Source organism: Anas platyrhynchos, chromosome 15 (genome assembly GCF_047663525.1).
Source record: "Anas platyrhynchos isolate ZD024472 breed Pekin duck chromosome 15, IASCAAS_PekinDuck_T2T, whole genome shotgun sequence".
Classification (NCBI taxonomy): domain Eukaryota; kingdom Metazoa; phylum Chordata; class Aves; order Anseriformes; family Anatidae; genus Anas; species Anas platyrhynchos.
This window is the reverse complement of record NC_092601.1, coordinates 4,585,202-4,597,495: the sequence shown is the minus strand read 5'-3', so window position 1 is coordinate 4,597,495 and position 12,294 is coordinate 4,585,202. Positions and strand designations below refer to the sequence as shown.

The 12,294-nt window shown below is 49.9% G+C and overlaps 2 protein-coding genes across 33 annotated transcripts in view; one reads left to right on the top strand and one right to left on the bottom strand.

Annotated features, from left to right (window-relative positions):
• Positions 1–574: 574 nt before the first annotated feature.
• MRPS34 (mitochondrial ribosomal protein S34) lies at positions 575–2,669 on the top strand. The gene is made up of 3 exons (XM_027469162.3): positions 575–951; positions 1,046–1,088; positions 1,940–2,669. Exons 1-3 carry the CDS (start codon positions 634–636, stop codon positions 2,215–2,217), a joined length of 639 nt encoding a protein of 212 aa, XP_027324963.2. The 5' UTR covers positions 575–633; the 3' UTR covers positions 2,218–2,669.
• Positions 2,670–5,272: 2,603 nt separating this feature from the next.
• MAPK8IP3 (mitogen-activated protein kinase 8 interacting protein 3) overlaps positions 5,273–12,294 on the bottom strand; it is a 69,364-nt gene continuing 62,342 nt past the window's right edge. For all 32 annotated transcript variants that reach the window (XM_027469582.3, XM_072023813.1, XM_072023815.1 and 29 more), the window contains 3 exons: positions 9,146–9,325; positions 8,726–8,869; positions 5,273–8,161 (listed from right to left, as the gene is read on the bottom strand). In XM_027469582.3, coding sequence (XP_027325383.3) covers positions 8,040–8,161; positions 8,726–8,869; positions 9,146–9,325 — 446 coding nt within the window. In that variant the 3' untranslated portion in view covers positions 5,273–8,039. The remainder of the gene's footprint in view (positions 8,162–8,725; positions 8,870–9,145; positions 9,326–12,294) is intronic.

Below are 12,294 nucleotides of genomic sequence, written 5' to 3'. Positions count from 1 at the left end.
AAGAAACACCTCTGTCAGGCTTCATTTGCCAGTCTGCAGCCACAGTCCCCGGGCTAACATGGCCAGACCTAAGCAGTGCTCTGCTGCCCCGAGGCACACGGCGGGGCCCGGCCCCGTCACAGTCGCTGCTGTCGGAGCAGGCGTTGCTGGGGGGGCTTGGTCTGCACTCGGGGCAGAAGGTTACAACTTGGCTTCATCTTGCTAAAACCTCATTAAGCGATTACCCAAACCCCTTCTGACCAGCGTGACGTGCGAAGGGCCTGTGGCACCTTACAGCGTAAGGGCGCTGCCTGCCAAAGCCCAGGTGTTTGGGCCCTGACCGCCGCCCACCGCGAGCGAGAGCCTGCAGGGCCCCCGGGCGGCTCTGACGGGTCCGCGCCGGGGCTCTGGCCGGCAGGAGCCGTGCTCAGCGCACCCGGCCCGCTGCTGGAGGCACCCCGGGCAGGGCGGCAGAACCCCGGGGCTGCGTGAGGAAGGCGAGCTCGGGGGGGGGGGGAGGGGGAGGGACCGCCCTCACCGGGCGCTTCGGCGGCAGCGGGGCCCCGGCGGGCGCCTCCCGAGCCCCGCCCGCCGAGCGCTCCGCGGCGCCTTCCGGGCCGGCAGGAAGCGGCCGGGGCCGGGCCGGGCGGCGCCATGGCGCGCAAGAAGCTGCAGCGGCCCATCGCCGCCATGGCCGAGAAGATCCGGCAGTACCGGGCGCTGAAGGAGCGGCCGCGGGACTCGCAGCGCTTCGCCCTGGACTACGAGAGCATGCGGCGGCCGCTGACGCAGAAGCGGCTGCCGGCGCTGGCCTGGCGGGACGCGCGCAGCGAGAGCCGGCTGCTGGCGCTGCTCTGCCGCCTGCCGCGCTTCGGCGTGGGCCGCACGGTCACCCGCAAGTCCTGGCTCTGGGCGCACGACGAGCCCTGCTACTGGGTGGTCGCCAAGGTCCGGGCGGACTACACGGCCGAGGTAACGGCGCCGGGCCGCCCGCGGGCGGGGGGGGGCTCCGGGCGGCAGCCCCCGAGGCCGGCCCCGCGCTGAGCGCCTCTCGCTTCCTTTGCAGAACATGGACCACGGCAAGGCCTGGGGGTACCTGACCTTCAGAGGTAGGGGCACCCCGCTCTCCTGCGGGGTCTGGCAGCGCCGGGGAACCGAGTGTGTGGGGCTGGGGGAGCTGCAGGAAAGCTGCAGTTTGTTTGTGTTCTTTTTTTTCTCAAATTTATCAGTAACAAAAAAGTTTTCATTTTTTTAGTTTCAAATGTTGGGGTCTAGCCCTCGCGTTCCCATTCTAAGGAATATTATAGGAAAGCCAGTGCACCTGGGGCATGGGGAAAGGTACCGCACTGACGAGGCACTGGGTGAGGTGCCAGGCTGCTTTCAGGCTTCAGAAGCGAGACACGGGATGAACGCGTGGGGACACCCCAGGTAAAATCATCAGTGAAACAGGAGCGCTGGCAAGTAAACTTACATTACCAGGATTTTAAAACAATACGTAGAGTTGTATGAGTGAATTTTCCAATTTTTAAAGCTGCTTTAGAAATGTAACTTATTGGAGTTTCTGAAACACTGGTCACCCGAAGCTTTTTAAGTTGTTGGTTATTTTTAACATGAAACTTCACAGGGAGCCTTCATCGCTGTAGAGATAAATTGCTCTCATTCTTACTCACGCTAAACAAAACAGAGAGAGGCAAAGTGATTTTTATATTACAAGTTATGACTTTTGGTCAGCACAGAACTATTTGCCTGATAGCTTTTCACTCTGTTCGTGTTCTGATTTCCAAGGACAGAAGTGGGACCTCGTATTATAGGCTGAACATACTATATGATCTTTCCAAAGTTTCCTTTACTCTTGCCTCTTGTACCATCTGTGATACAGGAAAGTTGGCGCTTGCTGTGTTTCCTGGAAGGAGTCTGTTGTTGAGAGCACTGACCACTGGTGTTCATCATCTTTTCTCAGGCAAAACCGAAACAGTAATGAAAGAGATCGACCAAGCCATGTACCATGACTGGCGTATGGTGCCCAAGCATGAGGAGGAGGCCTTCAAGAAATTCACCCCAGTGCCAGAGGAAACCGTTCGGTACCTTCCATACCCACCTCTGCTCCGAGCCATGATCCTTGCTCAGTGGCAGAAAGAGGGAAGAGCAATCACAGAGGAGCCACTGATTGATCTGAAGAAGTCCGTGGCCTCTCATCTTCAGGAATCAAAGAAAAAAACTACAGGGACATCCGTGTAAAGTCTTGTTCTATCACCTGAGCTTCTTCCCCCATGCTTTTGCTGTGTGTGAACAGCACATCACCTTAACGAAGACCCACTGCCCACTGTGGTATGGTGGATCCAGGTTTCGTATTTTTCTCCACAGGACTGTATGGTAACCTCATCTAAAAGGAAAGGTGCAGAAACACTCAGATTTTTTTTTCCATAACTTCAGTTTCAGTCAGCAGAGGAAACCTTCTTGGTTCCCTGTATATTCTCTGAATTTGTAGCTCCTGTCACCCAGCTACAGTTCTTTGAAGTACAGTTTCCTTACAGCCTGAAAAAGGATATTTCTTTTTAAAGAACGTTTTTCAGGTAGTTTAAGTACCTTTGTAAATCACAGAATAATAACTCAGAATATCACATTGTTTCCCAGAGCTGTGTGTAAATGTATCTCTCTGATTAAATAAATGATTTCTTATTTCCACAGTACATTTCTAAGAAAACTTGATTTTTTTTCCAGTGCGTGGAGGTCATCATGATTAGTTGAGGTGCAAATGCAGAACCTTTAGTTTACCAAATACAAGAGGGGCATCAGACTCCTTTTACCCAGGGCGGAGTATCTGAGTTGCTTAAATATTGTAGCAATGAACAATGTGGGAGGAACACAACTTTTTTGGGATACTGAGCTTTATTCCCAGTGATGACTGTCCTGAGATGAGAGAATCAGTTCTGGAGGTACAAGGTAGCTGGGATTGGCTTCAAACAGTAACAGCTAATAACAAACCAGCACATATTCCGGTCACGGTAAAAGTTGCAAAAACGCAACTCTTCAGTGCAGTGCTCAGAATTTCACTTTTTCTCACAATAGTTGTGGCTTCTGCTGCAGTGTCACGAGCTGTTAGGGTGCTGGGGAGTGGTTCTGTTCTGGGCGTGGTAAAGGTATCACAGAAGTTGCTCAGGTTAGTAACCCAGCTTCCTGCAGTAGGAGCTATTTGGCACTTTTGTCTGCTGCAGTAAATACTTGAGAGTTGCTGTTCTATTTGCAGCAGCATCTTAAAATCACCAAGGAATTTACTGAAAGCAAGTAAAAACTGGACTCTGTGCCCTTTCCAGTGTGTATGGAAGGCCGGGATAGCACGGAGTGATGTGTCCACAGCTACCAGAAGGGGGTTGTCAACAGCCAGGAGCAAATGGGTCAACATCAGCCACCTGCACTAGCATGGGGTTCCTCACCAAAGGCTTCTGAAACTTTAAGCTGCCATGGGATGAGGGTTTTCTCATGGGCTAAAAGCTGGTCCTATGGCAAGGCCCAAAAGCTGGGAAGAACTGAGCTCTCATTCCTCTGCCCATGGCAGGAGCTGTGAAGGGTACACACTAGTGCTGGTTCCCTGGCTTTAGAAGCAAGGGGAGCGGAAAATCCGGTGTCAATAAATGCACAAATACTGTTACAGGCTGTGAGACCTCCAGCTGCAGCTTGCTGCGGATGGAGAACAGCTTGTTTGTTTTCTGTAGCCTCCTTAACCATGAATGCATTTGGGTACAGCGAGTGCAGCATAGCTCACCTGTGGAGGAGGCTCCCGTCAGGCACTGCTGCTCAAGATGGGGCTGGCTCCTGAGGTTAAAGGCCTCCAGCACAACTCCTGCTGGAGCTCCTCTGCCTTCAGGAGGGCAGAGCTTTCAGGTCCCGTGACAGTGGGATCATTGCAAGGGGTCCTCAGCTTCTCTGGGATTAACAGGTGTCTTGGGTGCTTTTGCCCCAGCGTCCCTCTGCCTGCTGCTCCTGCAGCTCTTCATGCCCCTGACTGCTTCCAGAATTTATGCTCGGCCTTGACAGCACTTCAGGACGGGGACAACAGCATGGGGATGTGTCATGGAGTAAAACCAAGAGAACAAGCATATGCTTAAAACCAGGCTCTCCCTCGCTTGCTCTCTCTAGGGAACAGCTGCTGCTCCATGGGGGAAGAAAGAATAAACTCAAATATCATTTCCAGCTCCAGGCTGGGCTGGAGCCACAGCAGGGCAGAGCAGGGAAATCCTGGGACATGCAGTAGAGGGGACAGAGGAGCTGCCTCGCCTACCTGCTTAAAGCACGCGGCACCCTGACAGCCCTTGTCAGGCAGGGCTCCTGCCCTCAGGGCCTTTTTCAAGAGCTTGTTTACTGCTTCCAACATGCTACAGATTCACTTGGGTCCTGTAAAGCTTTGGACTCTTCCACTGGTCTTCATAGGGATTGCAGGTGGGAGGCCTAAATAGGCCACCATGGGCAGAGCAGTTAGTTACAAGGCAAGTGACCACGTTCCAAGGCAGAGCCAAGTGCTCTGTTCTCAAGCTACTGCACCAAACTATTCATGTCACTGATACTACAGTGTGCTACTGTTTACAATTTCACACGCGTGCCCTAAGGATGCAGAGGCAGTTAATGAGGAAGTAGAGTCATCTAATTGTCTGGGAGGCCAGCAGCAAGGATCCTGCTTCATGCAGTTCACTCTACGGACAGGTGGTAACTGGCAGAGTCAGGATTCAAAATCCTACTCACAAATTTTTACTACTTTGCTGTCACTTCTTATCTATTACTGCTATGCATATCCTTTGAATGAATTCAACTCTAAAAAATAAATACAAACTTGTATAAATGCTGGAGACAAAGAGGAGCAGACAAGTGTGGTAAACTTTCTGCAGTGTTGAATGTCACTAATGCCTACTGCACTTTGTGAGCCACCACCCTGTACTGACAGGACATTGGTAACTTGAGCGCTGAAAGCTGAGACTTGCCATGTTAACCCTACTATCTCACCAGAAGGGACTCCACAAGGGCTGCTGTAGATAGCCAGCAGCTGAACAGTCCTTTTCTACCTTTTTTATCGGACTCTGGGAGAAGCAACACATTGCACTTCACTCAAGGGCATGCAGCTTGGAGGATCAGCACCTCCTGGTCAAGTACAGTGAGCAATAAACATCTCATTTCTTGCTAATAAATTGCTAAATGGGGGAGCATTTGAGTTGCCATTCCCACCATTTAAATATCATGATGTTATTAAAGGCTGAGTAGAAATCCCAGTGCCTTTACAGGAACACGATATACAGGCACTTGCTGATGTTAACACATTTATTACATACAGAACAGATATGGTTTGTTGTTTGATAGCATAGGGGAAAAAGCATGGGAACGTATTCATACAGCGGTCTCTTTACAGAATGCCATCTTCTGACCAAACAGCGGAGTTTACAGGCCTTAAGACACTTCTTAAAATCCTTTTGTAACATACAAGATACTTTACATACATCACAGTGGAGATATGACAGGGAAGTGTGGTGAAGCCAGTCAGTTCTCACCTTGCTGCCCAGCAGCCACCAAATAACAGAAGCTGACAGTAGAAAATGGTTCTACTTAGCTGTAGCTACCCCTCTTACGCATGTGCTTCTCTTGGAGGAAGACATGCATCCAACTGGAAAGGAACCCGTTGCTGGAGACTCAAGACCAGTTTCCTTACGTTGCCAGGGATCAGTGGGTAACAGAAGACCGAGTCACTTTTACTGCTAAAACCAAATACAGAACAAACAGTAAGAGGTAAGAACATTGCAATTCTCTATTTTCATGTTGGAGGTTCAACAGAGCTAACAAACTGGACTTACTATGCCTTGTTTTTCCCTTAAATTAGGCCAAATTATGAAATTTCCTGGGCCCTAATTAACTGTTAGATGTCTGTGGAATCTGCTAGCTAAATGTCTATCTTCTTGTTAACTTTAATGCATTCTGTGACGTGACCCAAAGAACTTGTCCTAGCAGAAAACATTTGGGGAAAGCGAACAAGAAGTGTGGCATGGTCAGCAGTACCCCAGTGAGATGTTCCTGGTAAAACGTTCCCATTCTGCATGCGGGTGTCTGATCCAAGAATCCCTTAGCCAAAGGCAAGGCAGAGATTCCAGTGTGTTGATGGCTGGAGGACGTTATCCAGCTGGTTTCCTGCCTCTGTGAGGAGTGGTGCAGGTCCATGCATCACCAGCAGTGCTCACAGGCAGTGCAGGCACCGCTGTGGCCCTGTACTTTGGTACTTGAGGTCTCTGTTCTCTGGATGTGTCCTCTTAGTTCCTTGTGGAGAGGAACTGTGTGCCCATCTCCCCTGCCTTTTCTGAACTGTGGATTCAAAAAGCATTTCAGTGCTGCTGAATCAGGACAGACATTACATGTCAGAGCTTCCCCAGTGAATACTGTGTCCCTGCAGCACACAAATAGCTGTAGACCACAAGCCTGGGTCATGGCAACAAGCGCAGGACACACCTGGGACATATTCCCCAGAGATGGAGGCGAACATCCCTGTGAGACCGAGAGTGCCGCACAGCTCAGAAAAAACAAGACGACCACCAGATCTTCTCAATTCATCGCTAACAGCATGCCCTTTGGAGGCAGGTCTGTCTCCACTGTCAGAAAGGAAGGACAAACCTCCACATCTGGAGCTGCCATGCTCTGAATACGGAGCTTAAAACTGCTCTCCCTGACCCCGATTTTTACTGCTTCTCCTATAAGCAGGACACACACTTACAATCCCACAGCACAGCTTACACAAGGAGGGCAGTCAAAATTTCTCTCGGGGTTGTCATTCTTTTCAGGAGTCAGAAACGTACAGCTTTTCAAGCTACTTAAAAAAAAAGTCAGTCAGTGCTTGTGATGTAAAAGATGCTGGGAGATCTGGCCTCATTTCTCTTTTCCATGTGACCTCAGGTGAGAGACAGCCTGTACACCTGGACTGCATCTACACACTTCCCGAACCTGACAGTCACCGTGTGAAAACAGCCACCCCCTTCCAGCAGGATGCCTGCAGTTCCTAGGATGGGACACATCCTTATGAGTCAAGGTAACCTCACCGTGTTAACGCAGAATCCACAGTACACCAACGTTATCTGCCCTACAGAGTTTAAAAGCCAACGAATGCTATGCAGAGACAAATTTATCCTAAACCTTTCAGGCTCAAAAAGAATGAACTCAAGAGTTCTTTTTTGCCTGGCATTTCTAGAAAAGGGAGTTAAAAGTATTGCTGACTTCTCTGCTCTCAAATAACAAGGTTCCAGTACCTCTTTGTTACCATAGCTTCCAAAGGCCCCATGGCCTCCACAATCAAACACTTGCCACCCATCGGAGGCTACCACACAATTCTCTCTGGACACATACAGTCACCCAGCGCACTACTGCTACGACGACAGCAGCAGAAGAGGAGGGAGCCTTTGCATCCGCTCGTATGGAGGATGTGTTCCCCACAGTAATGGCCCTGCCACCTTTTCCAGCCAACAAGCAGAAGTGCTCCTTTCTACTGAAGGCTCCTTGGACCTGGCAGCTGTCAGTCTGGGGGATATTATTCTGTGCTTAAGTGTACTCTGTGCATAGTGGATAAGGTGAAAAGTCCACTGGTGAACTAGAAAGGATTTCTTCTAGTGTTGTAGGAGTTGTGATTTACCACCACTGCTTTGGCGGGGGACACCAGGGTGACATACTACTTCTCATGCAGGTGGGAGCAAGGCAACCTGCTGGACAACCACAGCCACCACCAGTCCATCTCCCCAGCCCCAGGCAAAGTCTTTGCACAGCTCTGGCTCCAGGCTTCACTTTATCAATGCGCTGCCATTTCTCTCCTTGTAGACGCCAGCTCCAGAGCAGAACAATAACCCAACCACGCAGAAAGCGCACAGGCCCAAGATGAAAGCTGCAAGTTCAGAGGTTAGAAGGGGGTGACAGTCCGAGGCAGGAGCCGCTGCAGTTGTCTGGGGTCGGTTTCCAGCAGTAGGTATAATGCAGACGTTCTGTATGTACATCTTGGCATTCAGGTGGGAGGAGGGACACTTACATTGGTAGGAAAGGAGAAATTCTCACTCAGGGATATATGATACCTGCCACACAATAATGTGGCTCCTTTCTGCCTTAGAAAGTACTGGCTTCACCTGGGTGGCATCTCCTGCGTTCTCTTCTGTCTCATCATCTTCTCCATCCCCTGAAGACAGAAAGCAGAGTAAGAAAGGCAGGACACAAAATCCCAAGTTATGCTGCCCTGGAATTCTTCAGAAGAGGTGAGTATCATTGCTACAATCTCTGCAGCCTGATGACAGGCAGCATGAGTGCAGACCTTCCTGTATGCATATAGAACATTTATAACAACAAGGTATTTTTCTGAAGCAGGCCCATATGAATGGAACAAACTATCTGTAGCAGTAGGGTAAACTGCCCTTCTGTTTGGGGAAGCCAATGGTTATGACACCGTGCCCCAGACCGGCATAGGTGACCACAGTGAGACAGCAATGTTTGGAGCCAGTGGCACAGATGGTTTTATTTTTTTTCATTCATGCTGACTGCATGGCACTACAGGCTCAGGCAGGGGCAGGGTCTGGCAGCCATGTGCTGTGCAAGGAAAATGCTTGCTATCTGCTCCCACTGCAGAAGGTAGGAGAAAAACAGCCTTGCTTTCCAGATATCTCTCCCCACAGCAGTGATCCTTCTCTCTGTGATCATAGCCCTGCACCCCTTCCTGTTCCAGATGTCTCCCACTGCAGGCACTCACCGATCCGGAAATCGATGTACCCTTCTCCTCCACTCAGCACTAGGACATTCTTCAGCTTCTGCCCCTCGGTCTCTGTGGTTGCTGTGCTGGGGTTCTCTGAAGGGCTGTCCAATACACTCCCATTCAAGGTCGCGAGGACGTTCCCTGGGTCAGGACAGAGGTACCGTTAGTGCCTCTGCTCAACCCTCATGTATTTAACACACACAGATACAATTGCACAGGACAACTCCTTCTGCTGGTTAACTCTGGGAGACACTGCAGTTTAAACGACCAATGTCTGAGCCACAGTGACATCTGTGTGGCACTGACTGTGCTAAGAAATCGCACAGATAAGCTTTTGCTGCAGATCGGCTCAAGCTCCTGCCATAGAATGGACAGCAGCACAAGGCCCTCCTGAGGAAGGGCAGTGCTCATCCTTACCAGGCACAGAGACAAAGAACTTGACAGCATCACGGTGACCATGGAAACAGAGTTGTGCCTGAGCCATGGAGCAGTAGGGAATAAAACTGCTGGCAGATTTGTCGCTGTTGTCATCGCCATACACGTGGATGACCCCACCAGAGCGGCTGCCCTCTCCAGAAGTGGGTGATGTCTTGTTGGCTGGGGACAGGGAGAAGGAACATCGTTAATGATAGTTTTGGTCCCATTTACAGAAGAGGCTCAGTGAAAGAGAAAACTCATGAGCCATGAAGGAAAACCTTAAAGTTCAAGTCTCTTTAAAGGTCTCATAGAATAGAATAGTTCAGGTGGAAGGGACTTTCAAAGATCATCAAGTCCAACTGCCTAACCACTTCAGGGCTAACCAAAAGTTAAACCATATTAATGAGGTCATTATCGCAATGCCTCTTGAGCACTGACAGCCATGGAACCTTAGGAAGCCTTTTCCAGTGTTTCACCACCCTTACAGTACAGAAATTTTTCCTCACGTCCGATGTGAACCTCCCCTGGCACAGCTCTGTGCTGTTCTTGCATGTCCTATCCTCAGTTACAGGGCACAGAGACCAGCACCTCACTTTGCACTTCCCCTCCTCAGGAAGCTGCAGAGACAAAAGAGGTCATCTCCTGGCCTCCTTTTCTCCAGGCTAGACAACTCAGGTGTCCTCAGCCTCTCCTCATAGGGGAGGCCTTCCAGCCCTTTTACCAGCTTTGTTCTCCTCTGGACACTCTCTAGTACCTTAACACCCTTTTTATATCATGGAGCCCACCCAGAACTGCACAAGATACTCAAGGTGGGGTTACACCAACACTAAATATAGCATGAGAATCACCTCTTTTGACCAGCTGGCTGTGCTGTGTTTCATGCACAATGTGCTTTGCTCTCTTGGCTGCCAGGCCATGCTGCTGGCTCATGTGGAGCCTGCTGTCACCAGCACCCCCAGATCCCTTTCTGCTGGGCTGCTCTGCAGCCCTTTGTCTCCCAGTCTGTTCCTGTGCCTGGCATTACTCTGTCCCAGCTGCAGCACCCAGCGTTTTCCTTTGTGAACTTCACACTGCTGCTAAGTGCCCAATATTCCCATCTGTCCAGATCCTTCTGCAAGGCCTCTCATCCCCCAGAGAGTCAACAGTACCTCCCAGTTTAGTATCACCAGCAAACTTGCTGAGGAAGCATCCCAGGCCTGCATCCAGATCATCGATGAAAATATTGCATAGAACTAGCCCTAGAACTGAGCCCAGAATTATGTGAAGGCTGTGATGGAGGAGACCACACACCACTACACAGTCCCTCACTGTTAGGTTGGTAAATCCACTCATCATAACAAACTACATTTTTCTAGTGTTTGTCTACTAATGAGGTACACACCCCTGGAGGCTGTGGACAAGAGTGACGGGCATGCTGGGGAAGGCCTCTGGGGTGTTCCAGTGAAGGTCTCTTCTCTAGCAGCAATCCTGTCCAGCCTTCAGAAATCATTGCCTGTCCTAGGATCAGCCTCCAGCTTTGGTACCTGGCTGTGTAAGTGAAGATTTCCACTGTACCCATGACACATTAAGGCCTCTTAATGTACACCTGGAGAATTAGTGCTATTCTGGGAATTGGTGAAGTTTTTCTGTTTATCATAAAATCACAGAATGGTTTAGGTTGGAAGGGACCTTAAAGATCATCTAGTTCCAACCCCTCCGCCATGGGCAGGGGCACCTCCCGCCAGACCAGGTTGCCCAAAGCCCCATCCAGCTTGGCCTTGAGCAGGGATGGGGCATCCACAGCTTCTCTGGGAAACCTGTTCCAGTGCCTATGAGTACAGAATTTCTAAACCTACCCTCTTTTAGTTTAAAGCCATTACCCCTTGCCCTATCATTACAATCCCTGACAGAGTCCCTCCCCAGCTTTCCTGTAGCCCCCTTTAGGCACTGGAAAGCCACTATCAAGTCTCCCTGGGGCCTTCTCTTCTCCAGGCTGAACAACCCTAACTCCCACAGCCTGTCTTCATAGGAGAGGTGCTCCAGCCCTGTGATCATCTTTGTGGCCCTCCTCTTGCCTCATACTAATACTTTCATGGTTTCCAAGTCAAGTCCTTTGCTCATGCCAAGCTCTGAGCACACAGGCTGCTGAAAGCAGCCTCGGTGTCTGGCTGCAGGCCTCTCAGCCCAGTTAAGGTCACAGCAGCAGAGTACGAGCCTTCCTTTGTCCTCAAGTTAGCTCTGAAGCAGAAGATCAGTTACTCAAGCAATGAACATCAGGAAGATAGATGTTCACCACCCACAGCTTCCAAGGATTTCAAAGTCAGCTCAGAGGCCTGCACCTTGCAGGTCTGAGCTCTCAGGATGCGGATGTTTCCACTCACCAAGGAACAGAGAACAGTGCTCAGAGGTCAGGACAGGAGATGCTTTCCTTCTGCAGGTACCCATATTAGTAAACCACAAACAGTACTAAAATCATAAGGCTTCACTTTCTCTATTTCCAGGCAGAACTGAATTGCTTAGTTAATCATCTGTAATTCTCTGTGTTGGCTTGGGCTGGATTTCAGCTGGTAAGTGGCTCAGGAACAAAGGAGATTTTTACCTAGCAGGTTCATGATAGGATGCTGAGGTAAATACAAGTATTTGGACAGAAGAATGAGAATCAATGTGTGCAGGGACAAGAATATCTCTAAGATGAAAGCTCTCTGCACATCTCTGTGGTTTGGTTTACTGTAAGCATCTACAACTGGCTCAGCTCCTCTGACTGAGGGACAGGGCTGGTACTTGTGCTTCAAGCTTCAAGCTCAATATCTGTCTTCTCACAGTGACCAATACCAGATGCTTTAGAAGGAAGAGAGACATGCTGATAATGTTTCTGGACAGCCACAGGAACATCCTACAATGGGAAAAAATCCTCTTTTCTGACTGTGGAAAGGCTGAAGTAAGTATGAAACTGAATGGCGAACTCAGACCCTGCCTTAACTGGCACAAAACAAAACAATCTTCAGTATTTATCCAAGTCTCTCTTGTTAAAAGCCTTGGTTGATTATCTGCAGCTGTCAGGTGCCACAGCACCTACTACCACTGGCCTGGAAACTGATTAAGAGAAGCATCCTTGGAAAACAAAGGATGACCATGGAAGACCTTGGAAGAACAATCTACTCCTGCTTCTT

Excerpts from the sequence above, each read along its gene's own strand:
- MRPS34 (XM_027469162.3), top strand. The coding sequence starts at position 634 with ATGGCGCGCAAGAAGCTGCAGCGGCCCATCGCCGCCATGGCCGAGAAG. Across the intron at positions 952-1,045 it reads GGGCGGACTACACGGCCGAG|AACATGGACCACGGCAAGGC; the intron begins GTAACGGCGCCG and ends CTTCCTTTGCAG. Across the intron at positions 1,089-1,939 it reads GGGGTACCTGACCTTCAGAG|GCAAAACCGAAACAGTAATG; the intron begins GTAGGGGCACCC and ends ATCTTTTCTCAG.